This window comes from Coloeus monedula (assembly GCF_965178545.1).
Source record: "Coloeus monedula genome assembly, chromosome: 4".
NCBI classification, from domain to species: domain Eukaryota; kingdom Metazoa; phylum Chordata; class Aves; order Passeriformes; family Corvidae; genus Coloeus; species Coloeus monedula.
Window position 1 is genome coordinate 15,439,827 of NC_138784.1, and position 23,650 is coordinate 15,463,476.

The 23,650-nt window shown below is 43.5% G+C and overlaps 1 protein-coding gene across 1 annotated transcript in view; it reads right to left on the reverse strand.

The window, feature by feature from the left end:
* Nucleotides 1-3,619: 3,619 nt before the first annotated feature.
* The window catches only part of RASSF8 (Ras association domain family member 8), a 73,735-nt gene continuing 53,704 nt past the window's right edge, over nt 3,620-23,650 (reverse strand). The window contains exons 4-6 of the mRNA XM_082279691.1: nt 11,482-12,371; nt 9,371-9,515; nt 3,620-8,256 (exon numbers count right to left, since the gene is read on the reverse strand). Of these exons, the coding sequence (XP_082135817.1) occupies nt 8,135-8,256; nt 9,371-9,515; nt 11,482-12,371 (1,157 nt within the window). The 3' untranslated portion in view covers nt 3,620-8,134. The remainder of the gene's footprint in view (nt 8,257-9,370; nt 9,516-11,481; nt 12,372-23,650) is intronic.

A 23,650-nucleotide genomic window follows, 5' to 3' on the forward strand; every position in this document is an offset into this window, starting at 1 on the left:
AGGCACAGGCACATACACCAGGCACAGGACAGTATCTAAAATGGAAATGTTTCAACCCACATCTGTACAGGTTTCACAAGCTTCCAGGCCTGCTCAGAAACTTTAGGAATGGCATCATTTGTGCATTGGTTACACTGACATTGTGACTAAGACACGTCTCTTTGTAAGTATTACTGTGTCCTTTCTGAACGAACACATTTAAAGTTGGAATGTTGGGTGCCTTAAGCAATTCCCTATCACGTGCTGTGTATTCCTAGAAAACCTACTTTCCATCGCAGTGTGTGGCTGCTGCATGTACTGCTGCCCTCTCGTGTGGGCCGGCTGGGAACTGCAGCGTTGGCACAGTCGAGAGGACATGATTATCTGGTGCCTGCCCCTGGCACAACCTTTCACCCCAGCCCTACAGCTAATGGACATTGTTGCCTTTCTCATTTGCTGTGTTGCTGTCTCCTTCCACGCTCGTTTTGTGCACGACACAAGCGACATGACAATGGAGAATCCAGGTCACAGTCTTGGCAGCCACGCTGCAGATCTGCCCGGTGAAGGGAACACTTAAGACAACTTTGTAGCAACAAAGCATAGTCAAAGGTCAGCTGGTGCTCTGGGGTTTCTCTTCAGCGTGCCAGGAGGGCCAGTTCCACCTCATCGATCAAAGTTCACCTCAGGCTGACTAGGACTGCTAAAGCCAAATCATCTGTTCTGGGCACATAACATTTCCTGAGCAGCAGTTTGATACACACAATAAAAGTTGTGACAGGTAGTAATTTAGGAGAAGCTCCACAGGCAACCACAAAGAAATTCCAGTTATTTCCCACTTAAAGGCTGGCCTGAATTTCATTTTAGCAATAGCTCCTGATGGTACTTCTGCAATACCATGTCACTGGCTCCAAAGCTGGATGATTCACTTTCCATCACACTGGCAATGGAAGGGACCTCAGGGCAAATACGAATCAGGTTAAAGGTGTTTTACTTGGTCTACATCTCACTCACTTCCTTCCACCACTCTCCCTTTTTTTTGGTTGTTTTTTGTTTCTGTTTTAACCAGAAGCCCTCCTCTTTAAAATACCTAGGCAGGTAATTATTGGCTCTCATTTGTGTTGCATTGGATAAGGTGGGTTTTTTAAGTACAGTTTCCAGAAGCCCAGCTGGAGCTCTTCTGAATACTTTTTCTTCAAACTTTTGCTCATTCAAAACAAATCATAGAAAAATTTTCTTCCCTACAACTTGACCCAGGATTGAATATTAGATCTTTTATGCTGCGTTTTTCTACTAAGTCTTCCAATTACCAACTATCTTCCTCCTTTTGCAGAGGGGTAGAACAAGACAAAGTGTGTAGCTGAAACAATAAGCACAGTCTGGTGTAGTGGTATTTCACCTCCATCAGCTTCCAGATGTCTGAACAGAAGTGTGATGACACTGTGATGACACTCTCTCATTCTGCCAGAGATGGCAGAGATCCCTGTAGCCTTTCCACAGCCAGGGATTCAGATCCAAAATGCCTCTAGAAATCAAACTTCAGATTGCATGGGGGGGGGGGGGGGGGGAAATCCAGGGCTGTCTGTGTGGCAGCAAGGAGGGAGGCACACAGAAGTAGCATGAGGACACTGGCAATGCCTGAGTTCCTCAGACAAGCACTGAGGTTGCTCAGGGAAGTTGATCAGCTCTGATTGCATCAGCTCCTTGTTACACTAGCAAATGCCAAAGAGGCTCTTTTCCAGTCAGCCCTGGACAGCACACAGAACTCACTGCAAAGGATGGAAAATAGTACACAGCATACCAACCTGGAAAAAGGGAACAGAATAGACCAACTGAGATTGTCTCCACCCAGTATTTCTGGAGAAAGTTAATGATGAAGCAGTGGCTGACCCAGAAAATACTCATTAACACTAGCTGCAATATCAAAGGTAGCAAATGTATCATTTTCAAGCAAGGCAATAATGGGGACCATTGCTCATTGTGCCCTACTTCAGACACCAGACATCTTAGTTGAAACAATCATTAAAAATTTGGGTTATAAACGAATACTACCTAGCTGACACAGACGTGACAGGCAGAAGAATTCAGTACGGCTTCTGAATGAAATGGATCATTGATCTGGCCTGGTTTTGCAACTCATTAGTGGTCCAGTTACACTGAGCTAGTTAGTGCTACAGCAGCCACATACAAATACACTGCTTTGTTCTTTAAAGGCAAAGCAAAAGATCAGAACCATCAGCTGTAGCCCTGGCTCTGCTGAGCATGCTGGGAGACCTTAGTTACCACAAAAGCCAGCCAGCTGACTGGCACAGGAGCAGGAAAGGGCACCTTTCAGGAGCACAGGGCCTCCACAACTTCCACAGCCCTGACACCAACAGTGCCACGTGCTAGGGCTTCAGTGGAGTTCATGGCATTGTCTTATTGCCAGTCAACAGTGCCACTACTGTTAGCTCATTTCTCCTCACATCTAATGAGATTAGGCTCCAGTTAGCTTAGGAAAATCCATTTGTTGGGATATTAAGAGTAAGGACTGCATTTGGATGGCTTAAATCACAAGTCTCCAGCTGTATCAAGTTCCCAGCCTTGATTAGCTCAAAAGATCTTAAGCAATTTTCACACCCTCTCTGGTCTCAGCACAGTAACTACACTTGAATCTGGCCTAAAAGGCCTTCTGCTCCTTGTTCAAAGATTAATTTCTTTCTGCTCCCTGAAGCATCAGGGGACCCTGCATTTGTTGTGGGAAGAATCTGTACATTCAGTTCTTCCCCCTGATCACCTCCAAGTGAACCTCTGCCTCTTTGCTTTAGGTTACACCTTCCCCGAGTCACTAACCAATTCTGTCATTTCAGGGTTACTGTTAACCTTAATAACAGTTCCTCAGCTGAAAACAAGCTCCTCGTCTCTCTTGCAGTGCCTGGGCTTTATCTGATTGAGATTACAGCACATTTACAGTAAAGGAGCTCTCTCGTCTGCCACAGAGGCCCCACACCAACCAGCTGTGTGTCCCACACCCCAAGGAAACTGCCATTTAGGAGAGCTCCTGTGGCCTAATGCTCGACACAGGGCCATTTCTGGAACTGTTTCAGCTGGACACATCAAGCTTGGCCTTGGTCCTGCCTTCAGGCCCCGTGTTCTCGAAAGAGTCCCAGCAGCTCTGAGACGTGTGACATGAACACTGCAATCCCAGCAAGCCATGAACTGTAAAGACCCAAAGTTTCAGAGGGGAATTTATTGTATGGGATCATATCCAATATTTTTTGTCAACCATTCATGAGAATAATAAAAAATAGAAGCTTTTTAAAGGACAAAAAATATAGTTACATATAATACAGATTTTCATTTTGCATTGAAGTGGAGCACTAATAAAATGCTCACTCATGTTTTCACAGTTTGTGTTGCTTCTCTAGGTTAAAGCATCAGCAACTCAAATGTTCCAGTCAGAACCCCTAGTTAGCAGTTTCATAGGATGATGGCGAGGGTGAACGCTCTCAGCATTCTGACACACTTCACAGGTAGAGTAGGCACACTTGATCCATTTCAGAACTATTAAAATTTTCAGAGGTACCAGCTACACTTGAGGCATCCTTGCTGCAACTGAAAGGGTTTTGTATCAGAACATGTTTTTAGGCCCCCTTTTTAGTCAGAAACACATCTATGGAACACTCAAGAGTGTGCTTAAAGCCAATCTGGTTCAAAGGGCTCCGAGTTGATCCTCTGTGACCCCCGTGTTCTGCCCTCACAAGCACTGCACACGGGCACGAAGCTCTAACCAGTACTTGATCACATGTGTAAAGTGCTTGCAAGACCACAAAGGATTTAACATTCTTCAGCACTCCACTTAGAGACCTAAAGGCATTCACTGCATACATACATTTAGGTTATTTACTACACACATTTAACACTCAGCCCCCCAGTATTATTGCAATAATTCTTTGCTGGTATAACAGCTCATACACCAAGTTTCACTTACTTAGTTTTCTACAAACATAGAAAAAAAACACCTGAAGAGAACTAGAACAGCTTTCAATCAGTCACTATATTGGCATTGAAAGCTTTATTTTGAAAACTTTAAGCAGCAATACTGAATAAATAGACAGAATGATTGTTTTGTCATCTCCATACAACTGATGGCCTTCATCCAAAACATTAAAATACTGTAGCAAATAGAATAAACATGCACATTTCAATGTTCTAAAAAAAAAAAAAAAAAACCAAAACCAAACCAACCCAAAAAACAAAAAAGGAGGTGTAATATAAAAGTAACACTTTTGACGCTTTTTTTAATACAGTACAGACCATTAGAGACTATTTTCTGGAAAAAATATCTGAATAGAGTTTTGTTATTTACATGTATCATTAAGGCCCAATTCACTCAAGTTAATGCACATCAGGAATTTATATGCTTTAAGGTAACCCACTAAAAATTACAAGATAGATGTTTCTTTGATCATACTCATATGATCCCAGTTCACAAAAATAATGCAATACTCTTCACGCTAAAAACAAGGCAATTGCTGCCCCAAGAGGAGATTTTTATTTCACTAAAGGATCTTTTTCCCTCTTACCTCATGTGTTTGCATATTGCTAATGCTAGTAGTGGTAGTTCTCTTCTTCAAGAACTTCCTCCCAACTTGCCAGGGTTTAGAAAAGCAAGCAATCTCAAAGTTAACATATGATTTCCAGAAGCAATTCAGGCACTTGGGAACCCCACTAAGTCCCACTGAAAGATACTGGGAGCTGACTTTTCAGAGTGGGACTTGGGTTTCTCCCTTGCTCAGGCATTCAGACTGTTCACCTTAGCCTTAACCTACTGGCTTTTCAGATGGTCACCCCCCTCTTTTCCCCTAACAACATAGCATCTCCAGCAAAAATAAACGGTATCCTCATGGATGAGAGAGATAACACAGTTAACTTCCATTAGTAATAAATTACAGGATTTCTCCATATAAATTCCCTGTGCACTGGAAAACAGTGCTTGTGTACTCAACTATTTAATGCAAGCAAAAACCCCCATTTTTATCATGCTGCCCAGTAAATAGTATGGCACTTGTTAAAATTAGTATGTGTAGCTTCCTTTCTGCTAATGCCCCAGAAGTAGGTTTGGAACACTTCTGAAAATGGACTTTTTGTACAGTTGTAAAGAAAGAGTGAGTTTCCACAGTTGATCAGAAGCGTAATTCTAAACACCGTAGTGTGAGGAATTTTTCTGTTACACATGGGTCAATTCACATTTAATGCAAGGACATGCCATTTCTTTTTGGTTTATTTACAGAGAGGGTGAAAATGCTACGGAACTTCAGCCCGGGTGAAATTCAATAAGCAAGAGGAGTGTGGTGGGGGCAGGGGAATTTGTCAGTGTCTCACAACTGGCAGGTCTGGATACCAAAGCCTCTCCTTGGCCACAGGGGTGGCTGAAGCTGCAAACATGTGCCAAAGCCCTGGCAAGGAGGGGGCCACTCAGGGGTGCTGCAGTGGTCACTCCTGAGCCAGCTCCAGGCTGGCCCTTGTGTCCAACAGCTGCTGCAGTCAGCAGGTGCTACTTTTTAACTCAAATGGCAAATTCCTCCCTTGATTCTATTACAAAGCTGTAATTTAAGCCCTCCAAAGCTGCTCTTCCTTTTAATCCTTCTCCTCCTCCCTCTGTCCTACAGAGTAACCTGGCAGAAAAAGAGGGCAGGTTTTATGATGCAAGAGCCCAACTCAGCTCAAACTGGCATCTGTGGGAGATAGACCAGTCACAGAATATGACAAAAACATTAGCTGGGGGAAATATGCTGATCTGCCTTAAAAATACTTCATCTCAGGACAAAACTGTTTCCCCCCACCCCCATGCAGCATAATTTGGGCCAGACTTTGCAAGGTGCTGAGTGCCTCAGATCTCTAACATAAAGAGGTGCTGAAGATGCAAGATATCCACTGGAGAGGGCCATTTCATTTCTGTAAATTGAACCCAGAATGTAAGGCATATATGCTCAAGTACCTTGGACAGATATTGTCCCCAAACTATGTATATTTTACACTTTTTTTAATATATATATATATACACACATTTTTTTTTTTTTTTTTAATACAAAGTTATGGGCACAGAACTGTGATAAACTAACAGTAAAATGGGTGAGCACTGCAAAGGTTCCTCAGGTAGGAATATCTCATTTTCCAGTTTGCTCACAAGGGAAGATGAGGGGGGGAAAAAAAAAAAGACCTGATAAGTTAAACAGTAAAAATTCAGAGTCCATTTGGAAAGGTCCTTTATATATTCACAGCCTTATCTGTTGCTGTTAGTCTAAATTCAGCAGCATTTTTAGAATATATGATGCCGTTAATAAGTGGAAAGGAAAAAAAATGCATTAAACACTCAAGAATCCTTCATCTTCTGCTATATCTTTTAAAACTTCCATTTGTCAGGAAGGCCCTTTTTTTAGAAAAGGAGACTTAAATTACCATTTATCTGCACATCAGTGAATCAACACAAGAGGATGCTAGGAGTTAAGTATTTTTCTATGGCTAAAAGCTTGGAGTTTCCTAGCAGTGGTAAAATCCTGACCCTACCAAGGACATCAGGAGTTCAGTCATTTTGCCACTGAGCCCAAGTTTTCAGCACTGCAGTGAGGGCACAGTGCCCTGCCTCGTGCCCAGGGGATCTCCAAGGTGGTGATGATGCTGAGTTGCTGCTAGAACAGGACATCCAAACCAGAGAAGGCCCATCCCTTCCCCTAACTCATCCATGAGGCCAGCCCCCAACGTTTACAGAGTGTCCCACTGATGCCAGTCCCTTTCTCCACAAACTGGTGTCCCCTGCAGCAATCCCACTTCAAGGCCTGCAACCAACAAGCTATTTGGGAGTGGCTGCTTTCTGCAGGGAACCCTTTCTGTATAATTCTTTCTTAGCTTTGACTGCATTAGAGCAACATCAAGATGTGATAGTTCTCTTTTCATATGTTTTGTGAAAAATGACCACCAAATGTGTGAATTTTCTGCTTGCAAGCTTTACATTCTGTAAGTGACTGTCTTTCAAAGGGACCAAATGTCTCCACCAGGGAGCTGAATGAAATCCTTGGCCTCACTCCTATCAGTAAGAACTCTGCTATTGACTTCATGGGACCCTGCCAGGTTTCTTCCCTTCACAAAACTTGAGTGGATTCTGGAAGGCTGGAAGAGGATACTCATTTGTGTTATGTCTTTCTTCCCCTCCAACAGCAAGATTTGTTACAAAACAAGAACACTGTAATGGCTAGTGGAAAAAATAAAGTACAAAATCACACACAGTGAAAGCCTCCTACTCTCTTTTGGTAAGATATATGAAGACAACTTCTTACATTGTTCTTTTCTCAAAAGGCATATACAATGTGGCAAAATATTTCAAATATACATTCTATATAATAAAATATCATCTAACTAGTGCATCCTCAATCATATGCTGGAAATATTTTTACCAAGCCAAAGTTTAAAATCCATAAATCTTTTGAACACTAGGTGCTTCATTCAAGGCAGATACAACAGCAAGTAAATCCCACAAGCTCACTTTTCAAGCCTTAAAAGGTAGCAATGGATGGAACATGACATATGATGACCCACGACAGAAATGAACAAAGTTAGTGGTGAGAAACCACTGCAATGGTTCAGCACTCCTCAGAACTCTGCATTGCAGGTTGCTGTACTTGACCAGATGGGGGATGTTGGTACACACAAAGTCACCTTGTCAGACTGACACAGCCATACGTGATAATTCACAAGTTAAAAATAAAAATATAAAAGGTCAACATTCACAGGTCCATTGATTAAAGGGAATAAATTAAACCTCAGATAAGTTGCATACACGGTTTCCTTCACCCTCAGTCTTCCATTTATGCCTATACAAGGAACAGTACTTTCCCAAACACTTCTGAAGTGGCAAAAACAATGAAGGTTTTTGCACTCAAGCTGTGTTGACAGCAAGGTCATCCTTGCCAATTATGAATCGAGACAGTTCCTCTCTCTTTAGCATCAGTGCACAGGGTATGGCTCCAAGTAGTGTTGGAGGAAGAAGAAAAAATAACACGGTGGTGTAACAAAAAAGCAAAACAAGAAAAACTTCTTCCATTCATCATTGGCAGAATAAAATAAAATGTATCTTGTCCAGGGTACCTTGCTAGGTCCTCTCTAGAAGAGGTATGTACTGTCATACATAAATGCCCTCCGGGTTAAAACCAGACGACAGGGGGTTCTGTAGGATCCGAAGGTTACTGGGGAGTTGCCTCGATGAGCCAGGGCGCTTCAGTGACCCAGACTGAAAGGTTGGCTCTGCAGGAGAAAAAGGGCAATTAGAAAAGTCATCAGCAGGGGTGACCTCCATAAAGCACCTCTCCTGCTCCTGCTTAATGCAATACAGAAAAACTAATTCCACATGTAACAAACTACTGAAGTGCCCGGCTAGGAAGTGAGGAGATCTAAGGTGCACACTTCCTACTCATTTCAAAACAAAATGAAACCCCCACAAAATAATTACCCTCCCACGAGAAACATACACACAGACACACACACTTATATGGTGCTGTGCAGAAAGAGCTCGCACCTGTAACATAACTCAAAGCTTCAATTTCCTGCTCTCTTTAAATAGTTCATACAAGTGCTGCATTTGAGAGCCTGGCTGTCTTTTCCTCTCTCCCCACCCCCTTGTCTGCCCAGTGCCTTTTGGTTATAAAGTCTTCTGAGTGGAGGGACAGACCCAGCACAGGAGAATGCTGAGACAAAGAGCCCCTTGCAAGCAGAGTGCTGCATAAAGTACGTGACTTTGCTGGTGCTGCAGCTCTGACACGCATTCAAAACGCTCCCGTGGTTCTGCCCAGGAAATTCTGAATCCAGATGTGGGCATGTGCAGGCTGCACTGATCTCACTGGGGGCAAAGTCAATTCACACCTGACGTTAACAGCCATCTGTGCAGGGCTTCTGCATGGCTGGCAGCCCAGCTGGGTTAGCTCCTGTTCCCGTGCGGCTGCTGTCTGGGATTTCTTGGGATCCAGACACATTCCTTTTTCTGCTTTGACAACAACCCCACCAGAAGAGTAAGAACCCAGACGAACAGCAATGTCAGATGTACAGTCACGTTCGGTGCTGGCAGCCAGCCATGGCGGCCACTCTTGAAAGCTGCAGGCTTAATGGGTTGCTGATGGGACAAACGCATGCCTGGGCACAGTGGGAGAGAAGTTCTCCACATACTGCTCTTTATTTAGAGCTTGCTAAACCTTTGGAATGAAAAGAAGTACTCGACAACGCGCTCTCAGTGTTTTTGCTAATGTCTCTGCTAAGGGAGCATTCACTTCAAGTGGGAGTGCCAGCATTAAGTGGCAGTAAAGGCACTGCTCGCCCCTTCTCCCTCCCTCCCTCCCTCCCACCCAAAGCATTCCGAGGGCTGCACCTCTCTCGAGCTCCACATGTGGGGCCTCCACCTCCACGGGGTCTGCCGGCAGCACCGTCACCTTGGTTCCCGTCTGCTGGATGAACTGCTGCAGGTTCACCTGGCGCAACTCCTTGGTCAGTTGCTCCAGTTCTTGTTCCCTGTCCTGCCAGGAAACAAAACATCTGCTGAGCATATAAAGCAGCATTTCATGAGCATATTTACAGTTGGGCAACTAATGCTTCTCCTTTTGAGGAGAAAGCCTCCAATTTTTAAAGCTCAAATGCAAATTGAAGAGTTGAAAGTTATTTTAATCTTGTAATTTAAAAAGCAAGTCAACATTCACTAGCAGTTACCAGAATCACAGAATCAACTAGGTTGGAAAAGACCTCTGAGATCATGAAGACCAACCCATTACCCTGACTGGGTTTTTTTTTAAATGTATTTTATTTTTATTGGCTTCTTGGATGACTAGCAGATGTTTCTCATACCACCTGAGAAAAACTTTGGCACATCAGCAAATAAAGGTAATAGTGTGAATGCTGAAAAAATAATCAATTCAGCAGCAGTCTGGCACCAAGTCTTACTTCTTCCTGAAGTGTCCAGCATGGCTTGGATAGCTCATTTAATTCCTCTGATCTTAAAAGGAGTGTAATTCTTTTCTCTTCTTGTTCTTTGTGTTTTCTGTTTAAAATTTTTGGACAGAACTTTCTTACTCTGCAAGGGTTTTGTGCAATGAAGCCAAAGCCTGGCTGGTTCACCACCCCTTCAAAGCACAGATGATCATTTAGGATCTTTCTCTGTACTTCTGTCATGATATGCAAAACTTACAGCTCTGATAGATTACAGCAGTCTTGGACTATTATTATTTCCACACACAGCAGTTAAGCTGCTTTAGCAGATATCTTTAACTTTAGGTATGCAATAAAATATTTCTCTATTTCCAGCCCACCAAAGCTCAATAATACAGAGCTCAGTTTATTTTCTTGTGGACTTTCAGATTTCTGCACCTTTAGGTTTAGAACAAGATTGGAAGATCTGGATTTAATGGGAACTTTCCAAGAAGTGAAACCTCGACTATGAAAAGAACCAAGCTAGAAATATTTTGAACTCCATCATAGCCTCGGTAAATGTGACTAAGGACAGATAAAACAAGTGAAGAAGACTTGAAGCTTTCCATCAGTGCAAATCCTTAAGTGCAGCATGTCTGGAAACTTAGCATAGATAAACATGGCCAAAACTGCTTACAGTTTTCATCCATTTTGCTTTGGATCAAAAGATTACTTCCCCCCCCCCCCCCATCATCTAGCAAAAACACCTCATACTGACATGGTTCTAGGGCAGGAGTAAGGATACAAAATCCTTTTCCATATTCACAGTGGAACTACCTTAATGCCACTGCAGCACTGCAGAATATACTAAGTGCGAATTCCGGGAATCAGCAAGAACCACAACTCCAACTGATGTGTGGTGCCTTAGGACTATCTTACGCAGCACATAAAAATCCCAGGAGGCACAATCTTTCCGCTACCCCATCCAGCTGCTAGCTGGAGTTCCTTTATTTTTTCATGCCCTTTTAAGTTCCAGGTGATATCATTAACTTTAGCAAGGAATCAGGGACTGGATTCTCTTTTGACACATGTGCCATAAATACCTGAGGTGTAGAGAAAAATAAAATCGTGAACACCAGCAAGTCAGCCAGGAAAAAGAGGGATGCTGTTCTTTAAAACCAAAGCTGATTAAGGTGGCAGGTACTTTACTTTAGCTCTGTATCTTTCCAGGTGCTGCTTTTGGACTGTTCTTTGTAATTCATCTCTTTTGGTGGCAGACAAACCTAGCAAAGATCAGAAGTTTATCCTCACAAAAGGCTACGGTGGTGCAAATTGCTGCTTTTCTTCTTAGACAGTTTGAATGGGCAAGTTAAACACAGGTGAAATGAAAACTGCCTGCTCTTCAAAAGAAACCCCACAAACTGAAATGCAATTTGAAAATGAAAGCAACACATTCCCCCTTTTAGCCCGATTCCCTTTGGAAACTTTCTTGTGTTGTCTTTCATGGGCTTCAGATTTGTGTAAGAGAAATTAGTCACAATTTTTGACTTTCTCTAGCTATGGATAGAAAGACAGTCTTACCTGTAATCGCTTGGTAGCTTGGCCCAAAGACCTTTCTACAGCTTTAATGCCATTTTCCAATCTCAGACTCTGCTGGCCCTGAATATCAATTTCTCCCTTCACCTTCTCTATCTTTTCCTTGACCTCTTCTTCATTCACCTGGGACTCTTGAACTTCCCGCTGCAGCTTCTCTGCTTCAAGGCCACTCTCCATGTTGTGGATCTGAGACACGTAGTCCTTGAGCTTGCTCTCGCACTCCAGGATCCTCTGCCTCATCTCCTGCAGCTGCTCCGTCAGCTGCTTTTCATTCTCCTGTTCGATCTGCAGCTCATTTTCCCAGAACTCTTCCTCCTCGATCTCCACTTCGTTCCGTTTGATCTTCTGCTCCAGTTTGAGGATTTCTTCTTCCAGGCTGGCATTGTACTTTTGCTCCCAGTAGCGGATCTCAGCTTCATTGGACTCCAGCTGCTTCTCGATGCACTGAAGCTTCTCCGTCTGGAGGTGGATCAGTTTCTTCAGCTCATCCGCCGTTGTTTTACAGTTGTTGAGCACCTTTTGCTTGAACTCAGATTCCTTGCTCTTCCCGAAGATGTCCATTAACCCCTTAGCGCCGCCGGTGAAGGTGAGGGATTTCCTTTTTGGCTCCCTCCTCTTCATGGCCTTGTCCCCCGGCGGCCTCAGCTTGGCCAGGGGCGGCAAGCTCTGCCGGTACAGAGTCCTCTCGGGGATGCGCGCCACGCTGTCCGACGTGGGCCGCTCGCTCAGGGAGGGCCCGGTGCGCCGCAGGATCAGCTGCACGTCGCTGGCGTACTGTCCCCACTTGTTGAGGGACACGATGGGGTTCTCGTGTGGCGCCAGGTGCCGCTCCGTGTCCCGCCACTTCTCGATCAGCGTGTAGCGCCCGGTGCGCCCTGCAAGGGAGCACAGCGTCAGCGCGGCCGCGGGGGGGCGCCACCGCGCCGCGCTCCGCCCGTGAGGGACAGGACCGGGACAGGACCGGGACAGGACCGGGACAGGACCCTCCCGCCCAGCCCAGCGCGGCTCCCCGTCCCCAACACTTTTTCAGCGCACCTGCCCCTGTCGTAGCACACGCTGCCTCACTTACGGTGCCTGCACATCACCGAGTTCGCCTCTAAACCCTCCCCGCGCAGGGCGGGAGCGGCAGCAGCGAGGAAGGACTGACACCGTGAGAACCGGCGGAACTGCACAACCCCGGAGCTACCGGCAGGCTGGGAGGGGACTGGGATTAATGGAATCGCACAATGGTTTGGGTTGGAAGGGACCTAAAGCCCATCCAGTTCCAACCTCCTGCCATGGGCAAGGACACCTTCCACTATCCCAGCTTGCTCCAAGCCCCGTCCAACCTGGCCTTGGACACTGCCAGGGATGGGGCAGCCACAGCTTCTCTGGGCAACCTGTGCCAGGACCTCCCCACCCTCACAGGGAAGAATAAAGCCAGTGACCCGTCAGTGTTGGTAACCACTACATAAATACACCCAATATGAACCTCGAGACCAAGAAAACAAGAACAGGAGTCCCAGCTCTTTCATACAGCCATGTAGAAATACCACATGTGGAGGCAGTGTGTTTGCTGTTAAACTTTCATCAATCAGAGGCAGTTGTTAATGACTGACAGAACCTCAGTTCCCCTCTTGGTGTCCCCCAGTTCACTCAGACACTGAGCCAACCTGGGCCACAGCCTGTGGTGCCCACGGCAGCACTGCTGATGTGACGAACCTTCACTGAGGAGAGCACAGGGATGAGAGCAGCAGAGGCTGCCTAAACTGCAAACGGGCAATCAGGCTCCCTGCACAAGCTGTAACGCCAGCTCCCACATCCCCACTGGGGTAACCCAGTCTTCAGGAAGAAGCTCGAGTCCTTTCGTAAGTATTAAGAGTTTTTCTGAGTGCTCTATTGACAATACAATTTATGTTCGTGGCTTCATTTGTGCTGTTATCAAACATACTTAAATTCAGCTCAGCAGTCTTCCTCCTCCAACACCCCTTATGGGATATTTTTCTAAGCACTCTCACTACTCTGAAATACAGCATTTTCCCATCCCAGAAGAGTTTCCCCTATCAAAGTAACCTCACTTAAAAGCCACAACATTATTTACAAAAAGATGTGAAAGAGCAACTGCTTTTAAAGCATTTGATGCTAATGAATTTCTGAACAGCTCCACAGTTGCCATTAACCTTAAAAACATCATTAGCTACTTTAATGCATTACCTACATTCATTTTCATGAGAAATGATCATTCAAATTATTTATTTCAGCACATAAAAGCCTGAAATACCTGTCATATATGCAACTACAGAGGGGAGGAGTTGGAAGAAATGTAGTTATCAGTGATAACGCATTCGATGTGTTCTCTTCCCTTATACTACCTGCCCAAACATCTCACTTTTCCCAAAAGGATAAAAATATCCTAATCTCAGGCTGGAGATCTGCCCCTGACCTACAGTCACAACACTCACATGGACTCCTCACTTCAGATTTGTAGGAAACAAGCTGCACTGTGGTGATTAACACACTGTGCCCCTCCCCCCCCCCCCCCCCCCCCCGCCCAAAACTGAATGTTTCCTTCTAAAGAGCTTCCCAAGATACAACTGCTGTGTTGGAAATGGTTCCTCTGCTCTCACTTTCTCACAATTAGCTCCCAGTGCAAAGAATGAGAACAAAAATTGTCTGCAGAGGCACCGCCTGGAGAACAGGTGGCTTTGGCTCACGGCTCATCCCAGAGCAATTGGCTGGCCCAGTCAGAGTCCAAAACGTCCCCGTTCACTTCCAAGTTAGAAGTGAGGGCTGAAAGATTTGACTGATGGAAGTCAGTGAAACAAGGTAGGTAGCATGAGAACAGCAATCCACCACCCTGAACGCCTTAGAAATAAATGACTCTAGGTAGGCACTGGGGAAAAAAAAGTGGGGGAAAAAACCCAAACCTGTCAGCATATTAACATGCTTGGCCAACACTCTCAGAAAGATATTTAAGGTTTATTCTAATAGAGTTTTTCAAAATAAAGTCTATAAAGGTATATGATATATAAAATGAGAGACTTTCGCTAACTCGCGATACTGCTCATTGATCCATGAAGATTTATAGTTTGTAGTAGGCATTGGTGTTGTAACAGGAAAAATAAACCTAATACTGTTTGCCATAGCATACTAATGATAAAATCCTGGAGAAGAAAAATTAAGTAAAAACATACCCCAGAACAAAGGCTGCACTTCATTGCTCTGTTTTGTTAACCTTAGAAGGTTTCAGCTTGTAATCATGGTTGTGCTACTAATGTTCATGTTGTGTCAGAAAGAGTCAAGTTCAAAGAAGTCCTGAAGTTGCAAACAGGAGTAGGTACCACTAGGGGAGCGAGCAGAGTGCAGTTTCTACTCACTCTGCTATTAAATTAATTACTTAAATATAACAGGAGACAAAGGGAAAAAAAAGGAAAAGAAAAAAAGAGGGGGGAGGAGACTAAAGCTCTAACAATCTTGACCAAAAGTGAATTAAAGAATTAAGCACAGACTTGCCAAGAACTATTTTCATCTTAGCTTAGGGTTCCAAATGAACATGCAGCCCTGAATAATGAACTCAGCACTCAGGATCCACATAAAAGAAAGTGTTTTGTAGAAGTAATACTTGCACAGTTCAACAACCACACCTGGAGCTCAGGACTGCTCTAAAACAAAGCTGTTCTCTTCCAAGATCATTACCCAGGTCCAGTGCTCAGCCTGTGCATGACGCAGATTAACAATACCCAGACAACCACAACTGTGATGTTTGCCTGCATTAGAGGGGATTAATTCACAAATGAAAGGGTGAATGAGTTAATTCAGAACTAATGACAGAGTACTTCAGAACACAGGCGTCCCTGCAACAAACTGCTGGTTTTGATGTGCAGCCACCACTGACAAGGAGAAAGCAGCTTGCTCGGGTTGTTGATGAGGAACAGTTCAATGCCTGCATGCTGCTTCTTGCCCTGTGTGCTGTCTACAAGCTTCTGGACACAAGAAGCACCTGGCAGAACTCAGTCCAGCCTCATTCATGCAACCTTATTATTGTAAAAATTAAGTTACAGTCGCATTCAGGTAATGGCCATGTATCAACAATGTACGGCATTCCTTAAATTCCAGCATGTTTCTCCCAGATGAATATTATACTGAATCTCACCCAGAATTTTGCAGTATCTCCAAGGAAGGTTCAGTGACCAGTTCAGCCATGAATCCCCTTACAACTTCTGAAATAAAATTTTTCTTTAACTGCAACTAGAACATATTAGATTGTTTTTTTAATACTTCTATCAAAGTCTTGTGTTGATGGTAGTAGTAAAGAAAACCATCCAGACAGGCCCAAAAAAGTTCTAGCAGTGCTGTGTTCTGAGGAAGAAACCACAGAAACGAAGAATTCAAGGGCTGGACAAAGCACAGAACCTCTGCACCCTATTTCAGGTCCAGCTACTTCATGGGCAGCAGGGGAAAGGGCAATTCTGCCCCGCTCTGCTGAGACCCCACCTGCAGGGCTGCATCCAGCCCTGGGATCCCAGCACAGGAAGGACAGGGAGCTGCTGGAGCCAGTCCAGAGCAGGGACACCAAGGGGAGCAGAGGAATGGAGCAGCTCTGCTGGGAGGAAAGGCTGAGGGAACTGGGATTGTTCAGCCTGGAGAAGGGAAGGCTTTGGGGTGACCTCAGTGTGGCCTTGCAGTGCCTGAAGGGAGCCCACAGGAAAGATGGAGAGAGACTTGGCAAGGGCCTGGAGTGACAGGACAAGGGGCAATGGCTTCACACTGACAGAGAGCAGGTTTAGATTGGATATGAGGAAGAAATGGTTCCCTGTGAGGGTGGGGAGGCCCTGGCACAGGTTGCCCAGAGAAGCTGTGGCTGCCCCATCCCTGGCAGTGTCCAAGGCCAGATGGGGCTCTGAGCAAGCTGGGAGTAGTGGAAGGTGTCCCTGCCCATGGCAGGGGCCTGGGATGGGATGATGTTTAGGGTCCCTTCTAACCCAGGCCATTCTGTGATTACTACATGGTCCCCAGAATGGGGACTCTACATGTACCATATGATATTACCATCTCAAAACAATCACCAAGAACTTGTACCTCTTTTTTGCAAGACAGCAAATGACAAGCAATAACAGAAGCAGATACATATTTACATCCCTAAAACACACCGCATCTGCACAAAGGGCAGTGTCAAGGTTAACAGGTTAAATTTCCACCTACAACTCCCCAAGCACACAAAACTTATCGCAGGTTCTATTAATAGAGGAACACCTTCAAAAGAATAATTTCTTTCAAAATTGAGAATGGCATCAAAAAAGGAAATATATGGACTCCAGAATGCTGATGTTCTGACAGCCTGCAAATATCTGTCAAGAGTGGTTTGAACCTGGCTCCAACACTGTGACATTAAATGGCAAACTTCACTCAGTGTCCTGATCTGGCTCTGCTGCACAGCCAAACAATCTCTGGACCCAAGTGTCCATGCCATGTGCCCAGCCACTGTAGTATTAGCTTGGGATCGATGTCCTTTGCTAATTTAAACACAGATTCCACCACAATGAACAGTGATTAAACTAATGAAATATAGGTACAAGGTAATGAACATTTTTTTTAGACTCTCAAGAGGCAGATTTTTAAATTATATTCCATGAAGGGTAGTAGCACTCATACAACCATTACTCACTTTAAGCTCCTCTATATGCTTTAATATTTGCAGCTGACACAGTAGACAGAGCAACTATTTCTGCTGCCAAAAGTGAAAATGAAACTCCAAAGGAAAGCAGCAGTAGCAACACTCTTGGCAGGACTGTAACCTGAGAGGTCATCAATTCCCTTTTTCAGGACAGAAATGATGCATCCCATTAACTCCCACCCAAAAGTCCATCCTCCTCTACATTTTTTTGTTATACAGGTAGTATCATACACTGTGAAGAAATGTATCTGTGCCTTATCTTTCCCATCAGGCTACAAACGTTCATGCCAAGCACCAAGCAAGATCCATCTTTCCATTAAGTGTCTCCCATGCTTCAGAGCCAGGACCTACAGCAGTGAGTCAGTACAAGCAGGTGACTCACTGCCCTGGTCTCACATAATTTCTGGGAAAAGTGGTGGGATGAGCAGTCTTAAACACAAGGGTCCCTCTCCTTCCCTAGGGAAGGGGCTGGGGTGGGCAGGAGTAGGTCTTTGTCACCAGAGGTCATAGAATCATTCAGGCTGGAAAAGGCCTCCCAGCTCATTGAGTCCAAGCTGTGCCTGATGCCCACCTTGTCACCCAGCCCAGAGCACTGAGTGCCACATCCAGTCACTCTCTGGACACCTCCAGGGACAGGGACTCCAAACCTCCCTGGGCAGCCCTTCCAGTGCTTGACAACCCCTTCCATAAAGAAATTCCTCCTGATGTCCAACCTGAGCCTCCCCTGGCTTCCCCCTCCTGTCAGTTGGGCAGAGCCAGAAGGTCCTGTCTGAGCCTCCTTTTCTCCAGGCTGAGCCCCTTTCCCAGCTCCTTCAGCCACTCCCCACAGGACTTGTTCTCAAACCCTTCAATGCAGTCTTGCTCCCAGTTTCTCCTCTTTCCCTGAGACTACCAGGATGCACTCAGTGCCAGGGAAGTTCCCTGGCAGGCACATTCCTAGCTCCCATCACCTCTGCTGCACAGCAGCTGTGCCAAGAGCCTGCCCTGCAAGGTGGCACTCTAGACAGTCTTGGGGGAAAAAAAAAAAAAAGGAAAAAAATAAACTCTGCAGCTAATACAGAAGTTTTAAGAAAGCTAAACTGAAAGGGAAGGTGTAATAGTCTCACTCTTAAGCTGAATCTGAATGAACACTCCAGACTTATCACAGTGCATAATTAAAGAATAAACACACTGTCACCTGTCTGCACACAGGTTTCCATAGAGGTAAAGCCAGACCTGCCAACACTTGGCTCAAGCCAAACCCAGACTGCCCAGAGCACTGAAAAATGCACACCCTCCACAACATGGATACAGCTTTCTGACCCACTTGGTTTCCCAGAGACAGCCTTCCAGCCCTAGGCTCTCTTCCTTAACAAGGCAATGCAAAGAAAAAATAATTGCATGTGGGTAAAATCCTCTAAGAACTCTTAATATGTGGAACATGTGGGTGAAAATGCCCTGCCTTACCAAAGGGACAACAGCATTAACTCTTGAATCTTTAACAGCACTGATAGAAAAGTAATTCCTGGCAATTTTAATCAACCCAAGATGATTTGAACCCAGTATCTTTGAAATATGAAGCTGACATTTCATTCATTATGTGACACTTAAGTTAACATCCATAGCAATATAAAAAAAAAAAATACCATTCTGGCTACCTGAGAACTCAATAAATACCCAAGATTGAGAGGAAAAAAAACGCCCTCAAAATAGAGGTTAGAGTTTGCATTACTCAGATTTCTTAACTCACGCTATACTTTGCATCCACAGATATGAAATACAATAGAAAATAAAGAATCAGAGGAGGAGTCCAGTCCTAGCAAGAAATACCCACAGAGATATACAGGCTCCCCTGAAAGTCTGCTGAGTTCTCCAGGCACAGCCATCTCTCCATGTCTTTACCAGGACTGAAGCCTTAGTTCATTACTATTATCCCTGCTCTCCAAAAAATGGTGTGCAGGAGTTTATCACAGCCTGACAGAACAAAGCTCTGAGTCATCACTTCATATTTTCAATGGCCTTTTATCCAAGCATCCTGAAGTACCACACTTATTTTAGAGCTGCGTCCTAAACGGGTGAAACAATGTGGAAGTTTGGCTGAGGTCACACAGCAAGACATCCAGCAGCCCAGATCCCTCTCAGTGAGGTTACTGTCACCAGATTTCTGAACCAGAAAGTTTATATGATCACTTACAATGCTCTAACACATGTTTGAGACAGCATTGACACTTGAATAAATACACTCCATTTATCTTTGAGGAAAAATACTCAAATGCAATACAAAAAAAAAAAAAAAAACAACCCAAAAAACACTGATGACTGCATTTGTTTAATTTTAAAAAGAGACAGCTGTACTTCTTCAGTGAAGTACTGCTCATATTTTCCAGCCAGAAGCACCAAAATCCACAGCACTATTTAAAGCAAGTCTGCCGATTTAATATTTGCCACAGAAAACTACAGAGAGGAGGGCAGAAGGTTTCTTTCAGTAAGAAACTCAAGCTTCATGTCTCTAGACTGAAATATTCTCTTTCTAGGAAACAAATATGCCATTCTGAGTAGAGGAGATGTGTTCTAGGCTCCAGGGGTAAAAGAAATCACAAAAAAATGCAGTAAAAATCCTCATGGGGGCTGGAAGTGGGAGAGCAGCACTGCTGAAGGAACAGGACATGTGTATTTGTGACTGCACTGTTTGTCACCACATTCCTTCGGAAGATTTTTTATTTTTCGTGTTTGAATGGAAAACAACCAGAAAAGCCAATTAAAAAAAAATAAAAACATCTATAGTTAAACTACATTTGCCTAAACCAGCAGCTAAAATGATTAGCTCACTTCTTTTTAGGATACCACCTGCTTTTCCCCTCAGCATTACAATGATTTTTTGAGAGGAGTAACTGTGCTCACACACACTCAAAAGAGACCTTTGTCTGGATTCATCAACCACCTCATCACACACAAAATGTAAAAGTATCAACAACTCTCTTTACTTTTTTTCAGTTGCCCAAATTATGAAGAGAAATCAAAATGACCAAGCAATGTTTATATGAAGCCATTCTGGTTTTCACAGAATGCACAGAAAACTTAGTGGAGAATTTGTTGTCAAATGTACATTTTTAAAAGAGACAAGGATGAATCTTGGAAAAGCTCATCTCTCCTGGCAAAAATATTTTTAAAACAAGACTCATGGTTCTCTATTTAAACTGTGTGCTGAGGTGTATTTTTGTTTTGGTGAGGGCTTAGTTTCTCATGATGAAACAATCACTTCTCTTATTTTTATTAAAACCCCAAATCTTCCCTGTCACTTGCAAACGGCTTGAGTTAAAAAGAAAATAAAGCAGACCTAGATAAAACTCATAAAAGGTAGCACCAAGTATTCTTCAAGATCCCAGTGAGAGATGATTTCACTCTCTGGAAACTTGTAACTGAGTAGTTTTATGTCTGCCTTGAACAGAATTCCAGCGATCTGCCCTCCAGCTAAGGTAATTCCAACTCCTTCTAAGTAACAGATACAGACAATTTTAGTATCCAAAGCTATATTCAATTGATATTACTCTCTCTTGCACTCAATAAATTGAAAACATACACATTTTTTAAAATAAGCTTTGTTGGGACACCAAAGGAGACAACTCTCCCTTCTGTGCTGAGGGAAGGTTTGAGATTGAATTCAAACCCTTTGACTTCAATCCAAACAGAAAATTTAAAAAAAAAAACCACAACCAACCAAAAACCCCTGAAATTTTTACTTTGGGTAGAGTAATTTCCTATTCTGCAGTGATCAAGAGATGGGCAGCAGGGGAAGGGGAAGGAGCTCACAGTGCAAGAACAGGTAACACAAATGTTACTCATCAGGAGTACAGCCCTAGAGAGAGACTTTTTTCCTGAAAGAGCTCCAATTTCTAAGGAATCAAGAAGCATTAACCAGGCAAGTTAAGTGACAGAATGCCACAGCCAAAGGATTAGACACTGGATATGGGACAGAACCTCTCACAAAGGCTGATAGCCTAGTATAACTTGATTTTTTAATGCTAAAATAGCCCTAGGGACATAAAAAAAGAAAACAAAAATAACCCAAGAAACTTTTGTATCCTGAAGTTGTTATTGAATTTCCATGACATGGGGGAAGAGTTGGAAAGTGCATACATGGAAACCTTTTTGTTGTTTTTATCACAGCAGGAGATCAGGAGACAGGGCCCTGCATTTGATCAACTGGCAGCAAAAGGCACTTTTTGAAATACAAGAAATTCCATTTACGGACAACACACTCTGACTGCCAGGGTGAGCGAACACTGCTACAGTGGGGTCTCCACACTTGTGCACATTCAGAACCCAACCGCCCCTGGTCCTGAGCAACCTGCTCCGCCTGGCCCTGCTTTGTGCAGCAGAGTTGGACTGGATACTGCCCAAAGGTGCCTTCTAAACCACAGCTCTATAATAATTTTGATTTTCCTATTTTTGAAATACAGGATAAAGCTTTATTTTTCACATGTCTAGAACAGAGATAGCTTCATTTGCCCGTAAGAAGCTTCTTAACTATGGATGTTTTAAACCAGGTATCTTTGGCTTGTGCTTTCCTCAGTGCATATGGCTGTAAAATAAGCCAGTTTGCAAATATTCCAGACACTGCACTTCAAGAAAATAATATACTTCTTGCAGTTCACATTTCAGGCTCAGTGAAGAAGACTGTGTTGTGTGTGTTGTATGCTTTAAGTCAAGGACCTAGTAATAAACTGTAAGGCACAATAAAACAAAAGGAGCATCTCTCAAACTTTACAGACAGACAAAATAATCCTGAGTGCAGCCAAGTTATGTGACTGCTGAAGCAGCCAGACTGCAAAGTGGAAAATCCCATCAGAGCCAAGCAAGTGGGAAGCCAACTAAGACTGGCTACTTTCCACCACCAAATGTCAGGTGAGAGCTACAGGGATCAATTTTCATAGGTTCCCATTCAAATTCGAGTGACAATTACTCCTGCTAAGCTGGGACCTACAGCCAAATAGCAGGGGCAGCCAGATGGTTCTGTCCTCATGAATGGCCTGACTGGAGGGCTGGGAAAGACACACAGGTGTAATTTATATGGTGCTTGATACTGTCCTAGCTGCCCCAGCGAGAGAGGAATTGTTCTGGGTTTTTTCTAGAGAGGGTATTTGCCTTGGGAAGGAATTTCCAAAGGATTATCTTGATTTGGCTCTGGTTGCAGATGAAATTTATCTCAGCATGGAAGCAGAGTTGCCTGTCCCAGACGAACTGGTGACGTGTTACAGAAAAGGAAGTCTGCAGAGCTGACAAAACCTGTGTGTGTCTCCAAGGCTGACGGAGTCTTTACAGAGATCAGGCTAATAACTGAGGATACAGAAAAAAACCCAGCGAGAAATTACACAGGAGAACATTAAATTACTGTCTAGAACTGGGAATCTGACATTTCTGTGGGACAAGGCAAAGGAAACAGAATGAAAGATATTGAAAGCAAAGTGAAGAACTAAAGTATCACAACCACTTTATTATTTCTAAACATGTATCACTTAATCATGACTAGAAAATGATCATACTAGCAGAATTGTTTCTCAAAAAACCTGCAGGCAGAAAACAAGACGTGGAAGGAATTCATGCTCCAATTACCATTAAACAAAAAGCTGCAACTAACACAACCAGTAAAAAACCATTTAACAGTTTAACATCAACTACAAGATTTGAGAGACAAACTGACTTTCTACAATTTTTAAATGAAGCTTTAGAAGGTATTTGATGCATATAGATAAGCACATGCTAGCATTTTGTTCAATCCTCTTAAACTATAAAATAAAAAAGTGCCAGTCTTCCACTCCATCAGATAAAAGTAGATGGAAATGATGTTTAGAAGTTTAACACTTAAATAAATAAACATCACAATTTCAGAGAAATTGACTTTGTGCTTTCAGGTAGAATACCTTGCTGACATTCATAGGCCTAACTTGGTTTTTATTAGAAAATTATTATTTTCAATAATACAATCTTGCAAAACTGCTGGCATACTGAAAAATGCAGAAGCTCACCTTTAAACTATTCATTTTAGTTAAAACATAGGTTTTAATGCCTAAATTTAAATAGTATGTAAATCCAATTATAACATTATCAGCATAGTAAATACTGAAGGGATGAGGCTGAGGCTTATTCAGGATGCCCTTAATCACTGAGAAAGATCTGACAAGACTTTCCTGTGGTGGAGCCTCAAAGATTTAATTTTTTCTTCTAAACTGTTCAGCAAAGGGCTAACAGTGTAGACTTCCAGGTTACCCTTTCATGAGCAGTGAGTTATGTGGCATGCCAGAGCAAGAGGAGACCCTGAAGGATCTATGTGATTGATCTATACTATTCCCAATATAGCTAAAGATACTTAAAATGGGTATCATTTCAATGAACGTCATTAGGATGTGAAAGCCAACCAATTCTATTGCACTGCTTTTATATTTTCTTTGGTACTTAGAATAGTGACAGTTTAGCACCTTCCTTAGTCCAGGCTGTATTTACAACCAACATAATTATTATTAC